The sequence below is a fragment of the Aspergillus wentii genome (genome assembly GCF_001890725.1).
Source record: "Aspergillus wentii DTO 134E9 unplaced genomic scaffold ASPWEscaffold_5, whole genome shotgun sequence".
Lineage (NCBI taxonomy): Eukaryota > Fungi > Ascomycota > Eurotiomycetes > Eurotiales > Aspergillaceae > Aspergillus > Aspergillus wentii.
This window is the reverse complement of record NW_024467836.1, coordinates 1347826-1364895: the sequence shown is the minus strand read 5'-3', so window position 1 is coordinate 1364895 and position 17070 is coordinate 1347826. Positions and strand designations below refer to the sequence as shown.

At 49.9% G+C, this 17070-nt stretch overlaps 7 protein-coding genes across 7 annotated transcripts; 2 read left to right on the top strand and 5 right to left on the bottom strand.

The window, feature by feature from the left end:
* Nucleotides 1-504: 504 nt before the first annotated feature.
* Nucleotides 505-2067, top strand: ASPWEDRAFT_52466 (phosphoserine phosphatase SerB; the record flags this gene model as incomplete). The annotated part of the gene is made up of 3 exons (XM_040837754.1): nucleotides 505-1341; nucleotides 1398-1655; nucleotides 1744-2067. 3 exons carry the CDS (start codon nucleotides 505-507, stop codon nucleotides 2065-2067), a joined length of 1419 nt encoding a protein of 472 aa, XP_040687865.1.
* A 633-nt stretch (nucleotides 2068-2700) lies between these two features.
* ASPWEDRAFT_113160 (lipoate synthase) lies at nucleotides 2701-3948 on the bottom strand (the record flags this gene model as incomplete). Its single annotated transcript, XM_040828388.1, has 1 exon — nucleotides 2701-3948. The coding sequence occupies one exon, from the start codon at nucleotides 3946-3948 to the stop codon at nucleotides 2701-2703; it is 1248 nt and encodes a 415-aa protein (XP_040687864.1).
* Nucleotides 3949-4527: 579 nt separating this feature from the next.
* ASPWEDRAFT_29351 (uncharacterized protein) lies at nucleotides 4528-6643 on the bottom strand (the record flags this gene model as incomplete). Its single annotated transcript, XM_040833259.1, has 2 exons — nucleotides 4528-5475; nucleotides 5534-6643. 2 exons carry the CDS (start codon nucleotides 6641-6643, stop codon nucleotides 4528-4530), a joined length of 2058 nt encoding a protein of 685 aa, XP_040687863.1.
* An 845-nt stretch (nucleotides 6644-7488) lies between these two features.
* Nucleotides 7489-9963, top strand: ASPWEDRAFT_157755 (putative ribosomal assembly complex component Ipi3). Its single transcript, XM_040829737.1, has 2 exons — nucleotides 7489-8253; nucleotides 8319-9963. The coding sequence occupies exons 1-2, from the start codon at nucleotides 7906-7908 to the stop codon at nucleotides 9723-9725; spliced, it is 1755 nt and encodes a 584-aa protein (XP_040687862.1). The 5' UTR covers nucleotides 7489-7905; the 3' UTR covers nucleotides 9726-9963.
* A 508-nt stretch (nucleotides 9964-10471) lies between these two features.
* On the bottom strand, nucleotides 10472-13004 carry ASPWEDRAFT_114147 (uncharacterized protein; the record flags this gene model as incomplete). The annotated part of the gene is made up of 4 exons (XM_040828468.1): nucleotides 10472-11480; nucleotides 11563-11732; nucleotides 11861-11965; nucleotides 12210-13004. The coding sequence occupies 4 exons, from the start codon at nucleotides 13002-13004 to the stop codon at nucleotides 10472-10474; spliced, it is 2079 nt and encodes a 692-aa protein (XP_040687861.1).
* Nucleotides 13005-13289: 285 nt separating this feature from the next.
* On the bottom strand, nucleotides 13290-14213 carry ASPWEDRAFT_42107 (uncharacterized protein). Its single transcript, XM_040835712.1, has one exon. It carries the CDS (start codon nucleotides 13865-13867, stop codon nucleotides 13649-13651), a length of 219 nt encoding a protein of 72 aa, XP_040687860.1. The 5' UTR covers nucleotides 13868-14213; the 3' UTR covers nucleotides 13290-13648.
* Nucleotides 14214-14579: 366 nt separating this feature from the next.
* ASPWEDRAFT_113428 (putative siroheme synthase) lies at nucleotides 14580-16335 on the bottom strand (the record flags this gene model as incomplete). The annotated part of the gene is made up of 2 exons (XM_040828406.1): nucleotides 14580-15952; nucleotides 16011-16335. 2 exons carry the CDS (start codon nucleotides 16333-16335, stop codon nucleotides 14580-14582), a joined length of 1698 nt encoding a protein of 565 aa, XP_040687859.1.
* Nucleotides 16336-17070: the final 735 nt, after the last annotated feature.

The following is a 17070-nucleotide window of genomic DNA, read 5'->3' as shown; positions in this document are numbered from 1 at the left end:
TTTCCGACCACAACAAGAGATGATTGATCAAACAGTCATTTACCTCGACCTGACCATGTTCATCCATGGTCAACTGTAGCATGTAACTGCATAAGCATCATCTCTATCGAAGCCATAGGTATCGTTGACCCTCTGCTGCTTGCTCCTTCAGGCAACCAGGCATCGCTATCGATGGAGTCGTCGTTAGTTTGTCTCACTCCGCTCGAAGTTCGCGCCTTTCACCGCCGGGCAGAAAAGGATTTGTTCACATGACTCCGATTACCCCTTTGGGACTCCCCCACCACGTGCCATCAACCGGCGATCGACGCAGGGCATTTTCGCAACGCAAATAATCAAAGGCCTTTGTCGTTATCCACATTCGCAGGTCTGTTGAAGACACAATCCTCGAGGGGCGCGCTTGGCTGAACATCCGCTATTTGACTATTTTGGGTACATTTTTAATTCATTCTCCTTCTCCTGTCTTTTTCTTTCAACTCTGCGACCGTCAATAACTCTCGCGGTACAATGGCAGCACCTAACCCCACCACCACTACTATTCCAACGCGGCCTACGCTGCGACAAACCTTCTCAGGAAATTCTTTCATTCACGATCATCAACAATACAAGCCTCTAGTTCCTATCAATCAGAACATCGGCGACGTACTTGGTAGTTCAGCTGAATCCCGGGGTCCTCTTTCTTTCAACCCAAATCCCATCAGTCCAGATCCCGAAAAAGTCACCGACAGCGGCATCATCCACAGCATGTTCAACCACCAAACAAACCCCCTTGCTACCGGGACTACGCAATTGGTCGCGACCATATACTATAAATCCTCTGATCCTATCCACCCGCATCTCCATCCCGATTCCTCTTCAAATGCTGGCCCAGGAAACAAGCTTCCGTCCCCTACGGTTCCCGTGGGCTCCGCCCCGACGGTTGACATGGAGAAAATCCCACGGGAGCCTCCTGCCCCGGAGCCAGAGCCGCTGGACCATCTTTACGGACCCTATGTGTCCCAGATGTGCCTGACCAACTTCCTTCAGGTTATCGAATCCCTTCCAACACCTTATCAGCGCATGAACACTTCTCACCGCTGCCTCGACCGGGATGACCAGCCTCGTGTCGTTGAAGTCACGTTCTCACCACCCCCCAACCCGGAATATCTTACCTTCACCGACCTGCGCAAACATGAGAGCATCTGGCGATTCGAGCGTGAGTGGAATGTGGAGGTTGTGCTCCAGAAGGAGAGTGTGTTCCGCCGACACAAGCGACTGGCTGTATTCGACATGGACAGCACTTTGATTAAGAACGAGGTCATTGATGAGATTGCCAAATTTATTGGCGTGGAGAAGGAGGTTTCTGTAAGATCCAAGGACGATTTCAATCTTATTCCGCTCAGCGCTGAACTAGACCCTAGGAAATTACCGCTCGTGCTATGAACGGCGAGCTTGATTTCTCTGACTCGCTCAGGGAGCGTGTCGGCTTGCTCAAGGGCGTTCCCGCAGATGTCTTCGAGAAACTGAAGTCAGTCATTACTATTGCCCCTGGCGCACGCGAATTGTGCAAAGCCCTGAAGTGTCTTGGCTTTAAGCTTGCCGTTTTGAGTGGAGGTTTCCAGCCTCTTGCAGAGTGGCTAGCTGGTGAGCTTGGACTGGATTATGCCTTTGCCAATCATGTATGTTCTCCGCCCCCTGTTTTGTCCATGCACTCGATTATATTGTACAGGTCTCTGGCAATGTTGTTTTACTGATCTTTTCTCGTAGCTGGAGGTCGACACTGCATCTCAAACGCTGACAGGGAAGCTTGTCCCCTCGAAGCCCATTATTGACGCAAGCCAGAAGCGCACACTTCTTCGATCCCTTGCCGCCGAAAATTCCATCCCGATTTCTCAGACGATGTCCGTTGGTGACGGTGCCAATGATCTCCTCATGCTCCACGCCGCTGGCCTTGGAGTTGCCTGGCGCGCGAAGAGCAAGGTGCAACTCGAGGCACCCACACGTCTCAATGGCGAAAGTCTTGTTGACGTTCTTCACCTTCTCGGCCTCTCCAACCAAGATATTAAGGAGTTGGCTGCCGACGTAGCATGAAGGTATTTCGAGGAGTCAGTCGTAGAAAACTGCTGCAAGCAGGCTGGTGATAGGTGTGAGCCATGAGAAAAGTGTGAAAATTCCGGAAGCTCTGCCAGACAATGATTTCCCTGCTGCCTATCAATCAATATTGCCAGCAGAAGCTGCAAGGGAGCCCTAGGTCGAGGGCCCTGATGCTGCTGCTTTTCTTCATCTAGTATCCGGAACTTCTGCGTATGGTAAGTGAAGAAACTTACCGCTTTTTTCTTTCCCAAACGAGCAACGCACGAGAAAAGGAGAATTTATATGTTCTAGCGGGTAGCATGATATGCAGGCGTAGGGGTCCGGCAAAGCGGGTACACGTTGGATTAGGATCTTATTGATGAGGGTGTGATGATGCTATTTATTGGATGAATCTATGTTTCGGATTTTTTTTTTTTTTCGAGAATCATTTAACCCGAGACTCGCGTCTCGACCTTCAGTTTTATACCCAAGACGACTTCGTGGCCGTCATTTAGTAATGCAATCTTGGACAGAGAGGACATAGCAGGTTAGAAATTATACACCGAACCAGATAACGACCGGATGAATGAACCAACGCCGACAAAACCCCAAAATATGACAAAAATGTAACAAAAAAAGATTAGTTGCCTATCAGCGCGTTGCCTCATCCACCGCAACTGTCCTATCCGTGACCGACTCCGGTCTTCCCGCTCCGGTCCGTCTCTTCTTCAATACATTCTCGATGAAGGCTTCACCGGCCTTGTAGCTGCTGCGGACAAGTGGGCCTGATGCGCAGTAGAGGAAGCCCATGTCGAGAGCGCGCTGGCGCCAGAGTTCGAATCGATCTGGTGTAACATACTCGTGGACGGCCATATGGCGCTTCGTGGGACGCATGTACTGACCAAATGTAACGACGTCCACGTTGACGGCGCGGAGCTGGCGGAGGGTATCCCACAATTGCTCATCTGTCTCTCCAAGACCAAGCATGAGGGAAGTCTTGGTAATGAGGTCTGGTCTGGCCTTCTTGGCAGCACCGAGGACGCGGATGGACTGTTGGAACTTGGCGCGACGGTCACGAACATGAGGAGTCAGGGCTTCGACGGTTTCAACATTGTGTGCATATACATCCAATCCCGATCGAGCAACGAGAGAAACCATTTCCAAGTCTCCCGCGTAGTCACCCGTCAGACATTCGACCAAGATGTTGGGTGCCTTCGATTTAATCTTCATCACAGTCTCGGCAAAGTGTCGAGCACCACCATCCACGAGGTCGTCTCGGTCAACACTTGTCAAAACAACATATCCCAGGCCCCATCTCGAAATAGCTTCAGCGGTATTTTCCGGTTCGTGCGGGTCGAGAGGCGGCGGTGCTCGGGATGTCTTCACACTGCAGAAGCGACAACCACGGGTGCAAGTGTCACCCATCAACATGATTGTGGCTGTAGCAGCCGACTTATCACCACCACCCCAGCAGTCGGATATGTTGGGACAGCGAGCCTCTTCACAGACAGTATGCAGGTTGAGACCTCGCAGGTCCTTCTTTAAACGCTGGTAGTTCTTGGAATCGGGAATCGGAGTCTTCAACCATGACGGCAAACGGGTCATCTCCTTCTTGCGGCCGGCCGGACCAACAAGGGCAGTCTTCAAGGCGTACGCCTCAGACGGATCGAGGGGAGCATTGTCGCCTCCTCCGGAGACAAAATCTGCAAAGGAAGGGCCTGCGTTCAGCTTATCCTTGAAGGTTGTCCGTTTGCGCGCGGGCGTCGGGGAACTTGTGGCGGACGGCGAGGGGTCTGCTGTAGCATAGCCACGAGAGCCGATAGGAGCAAAAACTCCAGACTGAGGGACAGTCTTTGAGGAGGAATAGAGAAATCGCAGTCGACTCGTAGACGCAGCCATTGTGAGGGTATTCAATTCCAAAATGTTGCAAGAGTTGAATTCCGCGGGAAAGACCGAGAAGGCATTATGGCGCAAGATAACGGAGGCTGCTCACCCGATGGATCAGAGTTACTCCGGACTCCGATAGACTAACCAGAAGGGGAATGGGTGTTTGCCTAAGGATCAACTGGCTTCTACTGGCCCAACACTTCATCTCAACGGGCTCTTCTAGAGATATTCTTATTGTGATTGAGAGTATCATTAAAAGTTATTTATTGCTATCTCAAACATACTGGAATCACAGTAGCAAATCACACACAGCACTCAAGGAAAATGATGCCGACTCGACAGACAGTTGATAAGGTATAATGGGCAAGGAGATGTTGGATGCAACTTGGGTATGACAGAGAAGAAAGAGGAAGTCACATATGGAAAGAAAAATGGACAGACAGAATTGAGAAGGAAGGAGCGACTTGCAGCAGTGCAGACATTTCTATGAAAGAAAAAAAAAAAAACATCTCGAACAAAGGAAAAGTAAAGATGATTGTCAAATGGAAAAGTTAAGGAAAGTTGACGAATTGAAAACAACATGAATATAAATTAGGCCTTGCTTTCAAGGACCTGAGCGAGAACCAGCACAGCTGATTTCAGAGTTTCGTCGGAATGACCGCAAATTGCGACGAGCAAGTTGTCGACAATCTGGTCCAAGTCCTTGCGAAGTTTCACACTTCTTGTTCCCAAGACTCGATCTTTGATCTGGTTTGGAGTTGGCTGAGCGAACTTGATGCCAAATGTGGATGCCTTCTCTGGAACAGGATCGAGACGAGACAGTGTCGGTTTATGCGAGAAATTGTTGGTTGGTCGATTGGAAGCTGCCAACGAGACGATGTAATTGCGTGCAATCAAGGTGGCACAAAGACAGTCAAGCATATTTTCCGCGCCTTCAGGGAAGATCTTACGGAACGGCCGAATGAGTGCTTTCTCGTTGTTCTCGCGCAGGAACATAATGGCAGGGGAGGTCAATCGCAGCATTTGCCGCGGGAACTCCCTGACCGATTGTTCCAGCTGGTCAATTGTCCACTCATGATCCCACCATTTTTGAAGTTGCTCCTTTTCTGATATATTCGACGAGCACCCTGGAGAGGCCTGAGGTTTTATTACTGGGCTGAATGTCGGCTGAATACTGGCCTTGGGCGGGGAATATGGCGTTTCTGGTGTCAAGATTTGTTTGTCACAGACGATTGTTGAGCTGACACTCTCAGAGGCTAAAGACCCCGAGTCTGTGGATGCATCATCGACCTTGTCCTCCGGGAAGTCACCTGGCGAATCGAAGGAGTGGTGCGTGATGTAGCCGCTGTCCGACATTTCTAATGGTGTATCAGGGCTGAAAGCAGAGACTTCAAATTGACGTTGATCTGGTGTAGAGGGGACAGTATGGTGAGGCGTGGGAATCGAATAGCTCATCCCTGGGGATGATTGTCGTGAAATATCGACCAGCTTGGGTTTTGTTCTGGTGGGAACAGCAGTTCTTTCAGCAACAGCTAGTTTCTACTTCACTGTCAATACAAGTACTTGGAAGCCTGGGAAATGCGTGGAGAAAACTTACGACGGGCTCATCAGGAGCCTTCTGGGCACCGTTATTGGATGTCGACTGGCTCCTCTCGTCAAGGGGAACTTCGCTCACGCTCTCCAAGCTGGATCCAGTGTTGATTGAGCTTTCTCCAAAACTCTGCTCTAGAGGGCGGTCGCTCTTTTCAACAATTTGGATCTTTCTTCGGTTGAACCCCTTTTCAACATCCATGTTCTCGATGGGCACGCCTTGGAGCCAGTTTTCACAGTTCGAAAAACTGCTGGGCATCCAGCTTGTATCGCTGGACACTGTCGTAGCCCTTGACCGCTGGGTTTGGGAATATGAACCAGAGATGTTTCTCCTTGAAGGGGCCTCCAAGCCTGGGGGAATCACAGGAGACTCCATGATTACAGGTTCGTCTTGAGTGGGCTCAGTTTGCGACTTCTCCGGGCCACACTGCTCAACAAGAGTTGAGTGGGTTAATTGTACGTTGGTTGTATCGTTTGTCTTCTGGTCTTCCACTTGGGATTCGGGCTGTGGAGAGCTGCAGGTATCGCACAGCTTTGCTTCTGGTCTGCAGCCGCAAGGATTTGTAACCACCTCGTCGTTCTCAGGTTCTGATTCGGGCTTTGGTGAGAAGTATGTGGATGAGGGACAAGGCGATGGGTGCGATACAGGCGAATCTGACAGAGGAGGACTTGGGAGAAGACTAAACAGGCCTTTTACCATGAGATTTCCGTCGGATCGCCACGTTCGCAAGGTGGGATTTCCGGATAGTCGTCTTGATGTCCGGCTTTCCTTTCCAAGGGATGGGCTACTGTCAATAGATGGAGACGTCGGTAGGACCAGCTGGAAGGGCTGTTTCATTCTTCGCACTGATCGGAATGGCGAGATACAGATTGGACCTCGATCACCTTGTCGCCTCGATTGCGATGTGGTGTACTCGGAGTGTTCTGGACGTGGTGCGGAAGGCATGAAAGAAAGAGAGCTTTGCGAATGTTGTCTCCTCCAAGACTGATGGAAGTTCGGTGAATATCGCGGCGATGAAGAACTGTTGTTACCTGAGGTTATAGAGTCCTCAGCCGCTCCATAGTATGAGGGCACATTCCTCGTCACATAGGACGACGGGTCAGGATTGGCAGACATGGTATGATGATGCATTGTTGAATGCATTGTTGGGGGATTGTAGTCCATCGAGGACCTATTATTATTATCCATGTATATTGACAAAAAAACGAGGGCGTATAAACGAGTGACGGAGAAAATAAAAAGTGGATAGTCTGGATTATTGAGAATTTAGATGTATCGAAAGCGAAAAGAGAAGGAAAAAACCCCGGATATGATCTTACGAAAGGGTCGACAGGCCCTTATACTTACAGCCTACGAAGGAGAATGCATCCCAAACATCCCTTGACGCTGCTCCTGGTGTGTCAAAAAAAGGAATGAAAAGCACCATGCCTTGAGCCTGTATGTATACCCACCCCTTCGCGAGGGTCGTTCAAAGACAATTCAGAACAACAGCAGCAGCAACAACAACACACTCTGGAACATGGGCGAGCTGCAGCGAGCTACTACCCCCACCGTCCTTGCATACCTGAAGGAGGTGAGATCCAACGAGTGCCTGGGCAGTAGCCATTGGGTCAATTTCTCGATCCGCACCACCTGCAGGAGCAGCACAACGTGGGCGACACCGCGATGTTGCTTTTGCCAGGTCCTGAAATTCGTCATAATTCAAGGAATGAGACACGGCGAGGGCCCTAGAGGGCAATATTGAGTGTCACGGTCCCTCTGGAAAGTTCGCTGTCCAGACAACAGTGCGGTTGCAATGGGCAATTAGAGGCCCCTAGAAACGGTCCCCCTTGCTTGGGAAGGGAGATGCAGGTTCATCTCATGCTCGGGGTCTAAAGACTAGCATGTGCCAGAGGGAAATTGAAGTGACAGAGATTTGAAATAGAACAAGGTGCAGTTCATGGTGTCTTGGAGATGAAATGAACAATGACAGTTTTCTCTAATTTGCGTTGATGAAGGACGATCTGCGCTGATGCTGTCGTCGACTGGGAGTGAAACCAGTGTAGATGCTGAGTCAGCCATAACAGTTCGTTAGCAAAATGTCAACCAGCATGCAGGAAAAACAATTAAGGATCGCATCGAAGGAAGTAAACTCAGAGTCCGTCTGAGCTTGATGGGAGATCATCCAGGGCATCGACTAGTAGCCATTAATTGATTCAATGAAGTCGAATAGGGACAGAGCTTAAAGCCTTGAGAGGTGCGGTGATCCAGCCAGGCAAACAGTGCAAACACCGTTTATCGTTTTATCGCCGATCAGAAAAAAAGATGAGACGCTCTGGCTGCCTCTCGATCGCCTCCAACTCCTCCATCACAATTGTCTCACTTTCTCACATCTCCTCATGCTCTCCGAGTGTTTCCTGGCGTCGACTTTGACGTCCGCCAAGGCGCCGTCATCTGCGACGCTCAGAGATGTTGGAATCTGCCTGCATGAATTCCAGCCCTCATCCAACCTGCGCTCCGTGTTCAAGAAAAGCTCGACAGCAGCCAATTGCCTGGCCGTGAGCCCGTCGCATGTGTTCGCAGCACAGTCGGAAAAGGCCATCGTCCATGTGTACAGCAGAGAGAAAGGGAATCATGAAGCAACGGTTCCCTTCCCGGAACGGATACGCAGCATTGCGACTGCGGGGAGCAAGAATGGCGATATCTTGGTTTTGGGCACAGAGGGTGGGCGGTTGATCTTGTGGGAGGTAAGTATCTAATTGAGAAGAAATCTGATTTTGATAACATGGTTCTAATTCAACTGCTTGGTTAGACCTGTACCGGACGACAAGTCGCTACGACAGCTTCGCATTTACAACCAGTCACCTCTCTCGTGGTCGACCCCACGTCTAATTTCATTCTCTCGGGCTCTTCAGACGCCAGTGTCCATGTCTGGTCGCTAGTTGAAATCCTCTCTTTCACCAAACCCCCGTCTGGTCGGGATCGACAGCAACCAAACTCGCCCATTCGTACGTTTTCGAACCATCGCGCTGCCATCACTTCTCTCGCAGTAGGCCACAGCGCTGGTAGGTACAATATTGCTGTTTCTACCTCCAAGGACAATACAGCCATTGTATGGGATTATCATGCCGGCCAGGTCTTGCGGACCTTCCTTTTGCCTTCGATTGCGTTGTCTGTGACTTTGGACCCCGTTGATCGTGCTTTCTATGTCGGCTACGAGGATGGAAGTGTCCAGGCGATCGACCTTTACAAAAACCAATCTATACAACACCCTCTTCACGATCCTTCATTACAGTCCACCCCGGCTCAACCATCAGCGGAAGATAGATGGTTACCGCCGTCCGGGGATTCGGGGGCAATCCAGGCTCTTGCTGTTTCGTACGATGGGATGACTCTGCTTTCTGGTCAGCAGAATGGAAAGGTATTCTCTTGGAACGTTGCCAGACGGAAATACGCTTCGACTATAGCTGATTACACCCACCCCATCACAAATCTGCTCATGCTTCCCTTGTCTGGACTTCCTCACCCGTCTCTCGATGTGAAGAGGATAGCGCACACCATCGTTAAACCCAGATATGACCAAGCTTTGTCGGATTCATCCAATGCCCCTGGTGCAGTTCCGGCAGAATACATGTTCAGCACACACATGCTCGCCTCAGTATCGCCCGACAACGCTCCTACGAGAAAGAGTCGAGAGTCGAAGGGGAGATCAAATGAGTTTTCCGAAGCCTTAACTCATGCTTTCTTCCCAGACTCAATGATGGAAGAGGGTCTTGCCGAATTGGCCGCCATGAGCCAACAACCCGCTGGCAACGTGATGGCACAGACTCCCTCCGCATCCTACACAGCACCGGCAGAAGACACACCCACCAACAGTGCGGAAGTTGCAGTGCTCGAGGATGAGATCGCGACACTCAAGAAGAAAGCATCCATCAACGAGTCCGCCCGACAGGTCACGACAGATGAGGTCACTAAGCTCCGATCCGACCTCTCCAATCTACAAAACTACATCAATGAGCTACACCAAAAACAGGAGCTGGGTCACCGGGAGAAGGTCCTCCGACAGGCCCGGAAGGAGGAGCGGGAAGCCAAGAAGCGCGAAGCCTGGTTTGCCGCCGAAAAGAAGGGCAAAAAGGGCGATGCTGTTCTCCGAAAGATGGAAATCGATGATGATGTCCAGACTAGTGATACAGATGATCAAAGTAGCGATGAGCAATAACCGTGGGGAATCTTGGATATTGACCCCATCTTCCTTTCCTCTTCTTTTACCCGATGACATGTTTCCTTTGACCAGTCACATTTATGCATTTATGTCATTGATTGGGTTATGGACTCTGGCGCAGTTGGTATAAAAAGTTTAGTTGATTTATAGATGTGATTAAGCCACTACTAGTATCGGATAGTGGACTGTATATATGGAAATGAAACGATAATAGTATTCCAAAAAAGGTGTTCCCAAGTACGTGCAGACATAGCATTGTCTGATGTAGGCCAATACCGAAAGAAAGTGGATGAAGATGATTGCGATTGTTTTCAAATCTAAGCAATACTGAGTAGGATAGATTCCTAGTCTTTTTATTATCGATCAAAGGAAAAGCTAACTAACAGTCTGGCAGCCAGATTTTTGTCACTCATGCAAACTCGAAAGTTCGCTCGGTCTCACGAAGAAGGTGAAGAGAAGAAGGAATAGTTATATTATAAGTGAAAATGAGCCCCGAAAATTAAAAAAGAAAAGAAAAGAAAACTCCAGGATATCTGCGTAATATGCCGGAGGACGTGAGGTCCCCGTTCCTACTACCGATAGTGGACAGATTCGACGACGGGATGATATGATACTATCAGCCAGATAGTATTGATAAAGGCCCCACGCAGACGCCAGTCCCAAGAACTCCTGTGGCTATGAAGAGATGTAATTTCACCAGGAATTGGGAATGTAACAGAAAACACCGCTAAAGAACCGAAATATCACTTCTTGGGTCGCGCAGAGCCATCGACCAAGCCTCGAAGACTTGTCAGGCCCAGCCAGACTGCTTCTTCGGTACGGATTGTCCTACTCCCCTGTCCTGGGAGAAGGTTGACGTAGTAATCGAACAGCTTACCCGCGTCGTTTGGACTGATGGACATGTCGCAGAGCTGACGGTCATTTCGGATCGCATTTTCAAGACCTGCCACACCACCAAAGACAACGAGAAGATGCTTGTACTCAGGGTGGGTAGGCTCCTCCTCCTCGAGGACGTGCGAGAGAGGTGCTCCTCGCTCTGAAGTACCAAACGACAAATCATAACCACCGTCGAAGGGGCACTCAGTGAAAACAGAGGACAGTGACTTGCAACGTCGCACATAGTAACCCCAGTAGTACCCTGCCTCGGCACGGGGCGCTGAAGGAGGCACAGGCTCAGCCTGGTCCGCACCTTGCTGTGAAAACCGCACGGTGACACGTGCGTGTTCAGGAAGCTGGGCGTCTGGAATAACCACCTTTTGGGATAGGCCAGTGTCAACAACGGTACCGTGGTTCTCCTGGTTACGATGACGTCGGCTCATCTTGCCGTTGCCATGACCCCCGTGGCCCTTTTGATCGCCAGAGACGACAATGCCCTCGCGATAGTCACACCACTCATTGGCGCGAAGATGATGGGGCATATCCAGGCTAGGCAACAGACCAGCTGTGCGAAGATTTGGATGCATAGGGAAGAGGTGTTTGCGCAGATAAGGTGGTGTCTCGAGGTACGCCAGCAGATGGGCCAGGAAGTGAGACGGGTCAGAGTAGGCGGTAAAGCCTTTCGCAGGGACGTAGTTCCCACTGAGAAGGCTGTTGGTATCGGCTACAGTGGATTCATATTCTTCGTGTTCATCATAGTCATTATGACCTTTACTCTCGTCGTCGTCAAAGACGACAACTTCGTCCACACAGAAGACAGCAAGAGCACGTGCGATGGCACCTGCGAGGAGAGTTTTTTGCTCGATAGATTTGGCACTGCAGAGAAGAGATATTGTTAGATGAATTCATCATGAAGATAGAATTTCGAGCAGAGGTAGAGCCCCGCGTGTCAACTTACTTGCCCACGATGCTACCAGGAATAGCAACACTTAGAGTATGGGATCTTCCTCCACTGGGAGTAAAGACAGCAGTAGGCTTGGAAGTGAACACTTCATCGCCGTTTCCATGTTGACCACCTGGGCTGTGTTCGTGAAGGGTTTTTCGTTTCTGTGGGAGGTCAGTTTCCTGCTCACCCCCTCATTTAACGTCACGCGATCGGTGGAAGTGAGGAGTAGCTAGCTATGTACCTTGTAGTTGGGGCTGGGCCGTTTCATTCTGGGACGAGCTGTGGAGCAAAAAAGGGCACGAGAAAGGACAGAAAGAGGACAAAGAAAGCCAGAGATCGGTGGGTATGGGAGAAGATGTTTGGCCTGCGATGAAGGTGCAGATCTTTTTTTCGGTGGTGGTTGGAATGGATGGAACTGGGAAACCAGCGAGAATCCCTGGGCCATTGAGTGTTGTTCCTGATGACGTAGTGCTCCACTGCTCCTTATCCGGAATCGAACCGACGCATCCACAATAATGTCACGATACCACCGGATATACTACCCACGCCTGTCGGGTTCAAGCCTTAAGCTAAGGTACCATTCTTAATTCTAGCACAGTTCAAAAAAAAAGATATTATTGCCATCATGCTAAATCTATCACTAGTCATACTCAGTAAACGGCATGAGATGCTCCTTGTTCCTGTAACTCCTCTTCGCCCAGCTCCTGGATGATTCTCGTTCCCGAGCTTGTTCCGACTCGATGAGCGCCCGCTTTGAGCATTCGAACGCAGTCTTCTGCCGACCGCACGCCTCCACTGGCTTTGACTTTGCATCCTCCTCCGACTGCATCGGTCGTGGCTCGGATGAGAGCTACGTTGTCGATGGTGGCTCCCTGCCCTTTGAACCCCGTGCTGGTCTTGACGAAATCGGCCCCCGCCATCACTGCTATGGTTGTGCCCGCGATGATCTGTTCACGAGTGAGTTGCGACGTCTCTAGGATAACCTTTAATTTGATCGGCGGAGATACCACTCTCCGTACGGCCAGCACGTCCGAGTAGACTTCGCTGTAATTGCCTGTTTTCAACAACGGCCATTTGATCACCATATCCAGCTCCCGTGCCCCCAGCTCGATTGCCTTTGCTGCTTCTTGCTCTTTTTCTGAAGTCTCGTACATGCCTTCATGAAAGCCGACGACGCAGTCTACCGCGACATCTGAACATGCTTTGAGCTTTTCCACTGCGAGCTTGACGTGCTCTAGGCGGACGCAAACCGAGGCAAACCGGTGCTGGCAGGCTTCTGCGCACAAGATTTCTACTTGTTCCTCAGTGGCAGACAACGCTAACAGGGTATGGTCAATCAGACGGTGGATGGCGGAGGGAACTGGAGAATGGTGCACGACAAAGGTCTCGGGAAGTGATTCTTTGGTATTGGCGATCAAATCTGCCCAGTCTTCATCGTTTGTTGGAAGAGGCATGGTCGTCAGAATGTTAGTACCTAAGGGTACTCTATAGAAATGACAGAGTCAGCTAGGACATATCGATACTGGAAGGATGCGAATCATGCAAGCGACATCAGACATATACACATAAGTAACCGAGATACTGACCGGTTCCACTCAAATATAGAGGATTACTGGCGACTCAACTTCAACGACTCGCCGGTTGACTACCAGGTTCAGATGGAGTGCAACAAACGTTTCTCTCCCAGGACGACTGAAATCGGTATGACTTCATCTCGATGGGATTCATTTCCCCTCGAACTGCGGAGAAGCACCATCACGTGATGGTATGGATGGCTGCATCATCATGTGCTGGATGGCGCTGATGTATTCATGACTTGACAATGGTATTTTTTGCAGATGAAAATGTAGGGACTCCATATGTACACAGTGTACGACTGGTAGATAGTCGCAAGACCAGCCTTCTAGCTTTCAAATGAGGTCCAGGTACGGAGTATGTAAATGCAGTAGCACAACAGACGCCCAGAGAAAGACGGCTAGAGCATCTCATATTAAACCATCAAAATGATACCAAATCAATAATGCTCCTGTACATAAAACTCCCAGGCAAAAATAAACCCAATATGTGACATGTGACAATCAATCAACCATTTGCGTCCTCAACGACAACTGCCACATTCCGGCCCTCGAACATCATCAACCCGTCCAACTCTCCTAGGACCAAAACCACCTCCTCCACCGCCGCCGCCTCCAGAGCCGGAACTACCGCCTCCCCATCGTGGCCGCGCGCTGGATCTGTTTCCTGGATTGGAGATGTTGAATTGCGAGTTCTGGGCAGCGGCGTATGGATCAAGCTGGAAGAAGAAGATGTCAGCCATAGCTCGGCAGCAAATAGTATTGAGGTGTCTAGCCGTTGGGGGAGAGTGTGGATAGCCTCAAATTTGCGCAATGTCGCATCACAGCGGGGTTGGATATGTAGCTTTCTCCCTTGATTGTACCAAATACTGGGATGAAAGCAATGCAACGTACCGAAAAGAGGCTCACGAAGTAAAGGCCCAGAAAGACATAGACATTTTCGAACGCCCGAGAAACGCGAACTGAGAATGGGGGACTGATGCGCAGAAGTCGGTTGTTAGCACTATCACTGAGGTGCGGGGAAATAAAGGATAGCCGTCTTCTCACTTTCCAAGAACCTGCCCGTTGGACAGATATGTCTTATTGTCTCCAGACATGATGGGTATGATGCCAATGTGATAGATTTATTGACGCTGGCTATAGTTGAAAATGCAGCGAGTCTGGACTTTGCGATAAGAATAAGTCGTTGGGGACACTTGCCCCTGTGGGTCTGAGATCCGCTCGGTGGCAGCCGTAACCCGTGACTCGCGTGGCTTTTAAAGGCAATCAGAGAATTTAGAACTACAATTGCTACTCAGAGAATGAATGCAAATAATGCAATAAATTGTTTGAATGTCTATGGGTATCTCTATTTTTTTTCTTATATCCAACGCCATTCTTAGGCTGAAATTTTTTTTTTTTTCCATCATCGTGATCATCATTTTAATCGTCGTGTCTCCATGTTGTGGATAGCCTTCATTCAGCGCACTTTCTCTTCACTCCAATCACCGGAGGCTCGTCGATCTTGCTGCGCAGTTCATCGAGATCCCGATATCCCTCCTCGACAGCCCATTTCTGGTCTTTCTGTTGGTGCAAGACGTGGCAACTAGCTCCAACCACCAGCAATCCGGGCGGCCGTGACCCCTCAGTCTCAAATGCCTTGCACACATGCTCAAGTGTAGAGCGAATTACTCGCTGGTCTGCACAAGAAGCCCGCTCAATGATCGCGCAAGGAGTTTTCTTTGGCCAGGGCGTCCTGGGGCGCGAGCTGCTATTGTCTGCTGCTGGTGTAGTGAGAGACTCCACGAGAGCTGACAATCGGTGCAATGCCATGAGGAAAACAACTGTCTGCGTCGGTACATATGTAGGAGGTTCTGGGGCCGCGCCTTTTCTGCCAGTTCCTGTGCAAATCAAGACTTGATCAGATACGCCCCGGTGAGTTGCTGGAATATCTGCAAATAGTGAGGCGCTCAGTGCACTTGTGATTCCAGGAAGGACAACAGGGACAAATCCTTCATTGCGGAAGAATTCGAACTCTTCTCCTCCACGACCATAAAGATAAGGGTCTCCCTGTTTCAATCGAAGCACATGTCGTCCGCTACGAAGAGCTTTTATTCCCATTTGGAGGAACTCCTCTTGTGCTTGGTCTGCGTTGCCCGGGAATTTGCGTGCAATGTGAACCTCTGTTCTCCGAGGAATGAGCTCCAGAACTGGCGCAGGCACAAGCTTATCTGCCAAAATGATGTCGGCGTTCTGGATTGCATGATAGGTTGCTCGGGTCAATAAGTCTGGATGTCCTGGGCCGGAGCCAGCCAGAACAATCTTCCCTGTCCGTGGCGAGGACTCAGCACCGTTGATTTCTTTAGCGTCATTCTTTCCAGACGAATAAGCCTCGAGGATAACATCAATATCGGAATCGCTGATGTCCGCGAGTTTGCGGAGTGGCCAGTATTCACATATCTGGGAAAGCCAACGCATGCGTCTTGTTTTGGTTGCTGAAACGTCATCTTGGGTGACCAATGTGTTGAATGTATGTTTCTGGCCTGTGGAATCATCATCTTCGCCCTCAAAGGTCTCGCCGCATAGTCCAGCAGCGTGGTCTTCGGCCCATAAGCGTCTCCTGACTGCACCCAGCCTGTCAATCGCAGCTCCAAGGCTTGGTGGTAAGAAAGCAGAGATCTCTCTCCGTAGACGGGATGCAAGCTTGCAACCGCGTCCTGATGTAGTAATGCCAATGTGGAGAGGGCCATCCGAGTATGTAGAAAGCAAGGTGAATGTACAAAGATCAGGAGCATCAGCCACGTTGACTGGAATCCTTAGACGTCGACAGAGCTTCGAGATGTGAGAGCCTAAGGAGGCAGGTTAGGGTTTGAGTGTTCTTGAACATGTCCAGCGATCAATACATACTGAGTGGGTGATTTCCGCCTAGTGTGACAAAAACCATGTCCACGACATGGTCGACTTCTTCTCGCCCCAAACTCGTTAGATCTTCATCGTGGAATTCTTTGCGTACCCATTGTGCTGATCCATTTGCGATACGTTCAGACAATGCATATTGCAAATCTTCTGTTTCCGGAGCAATGATGATTGGCTTCGCACCAGCCTCGAGGCTTTTGGCACAACGAGCTGCTGCAAGAGGATTTGAACCGACAATCAAATGCACCTGAGAATCTGCATTTACTGCTGCCAGTAAAGGTGCCCGAGGGCTGTTATCGCACGACGCATCCTTCATCGTGTCAAGTTGCCACAACGGCTCAATATCCGGGGGCTTCGAATGCCTTGCTTCTTTATATTGAATAAGACGAAATGAGACGAAATGCACGGAGGGTTTCAATTGCAACAAGCAATGATCCCCAGGTTTTCGCTCCCTTAAGAGCCACGGGTAAAGATAAGTGGGATAATGTGACTCTTTTGACTGCTTGCGATTTCCAACTTCCGCGGAAAAAGTCCAAACCCAAATGCGGCGAGTTCCAGATAACACCAAAACGTCTCCGAGGACTGAATTTGAGGCAAATAACAGGCCTGATAAGCCTATCTGAAGCGATTAATAAATCCCAAAGCCGCAGGAAACACAAGCAAAAAGCTGGTATACCATCCCCATCACCTTGTGGGATTTTATTTTATACAATCCTCTCAGCAAATCCCGATGCAGCTAATGCAATATTGCGTGATTGCGTGATCGCGGTGTGCCGCTTATCTAAGCACCTGGGGAACGTTGACATCCTGAACGGGTTTGCCGTGAAAGAAGCAGAAGTGCCAGCCAGCAGACGCTCTCGGCTGTTTTTGAGGGTATTCAGACTAGATTCCCGGCTATGGTTTCATCATGGACAGTGCATCTGGTGTGGTGTGGGCTTCGATCCCATTCTGTAGTTAGTGTTCAGTCGCATTGATGATAGAATGAAGAGCATTCTTGCTCAATTGTTGACAGGTCGTCCATGCTACATGATACATGGCCTTCTAGAGAGCA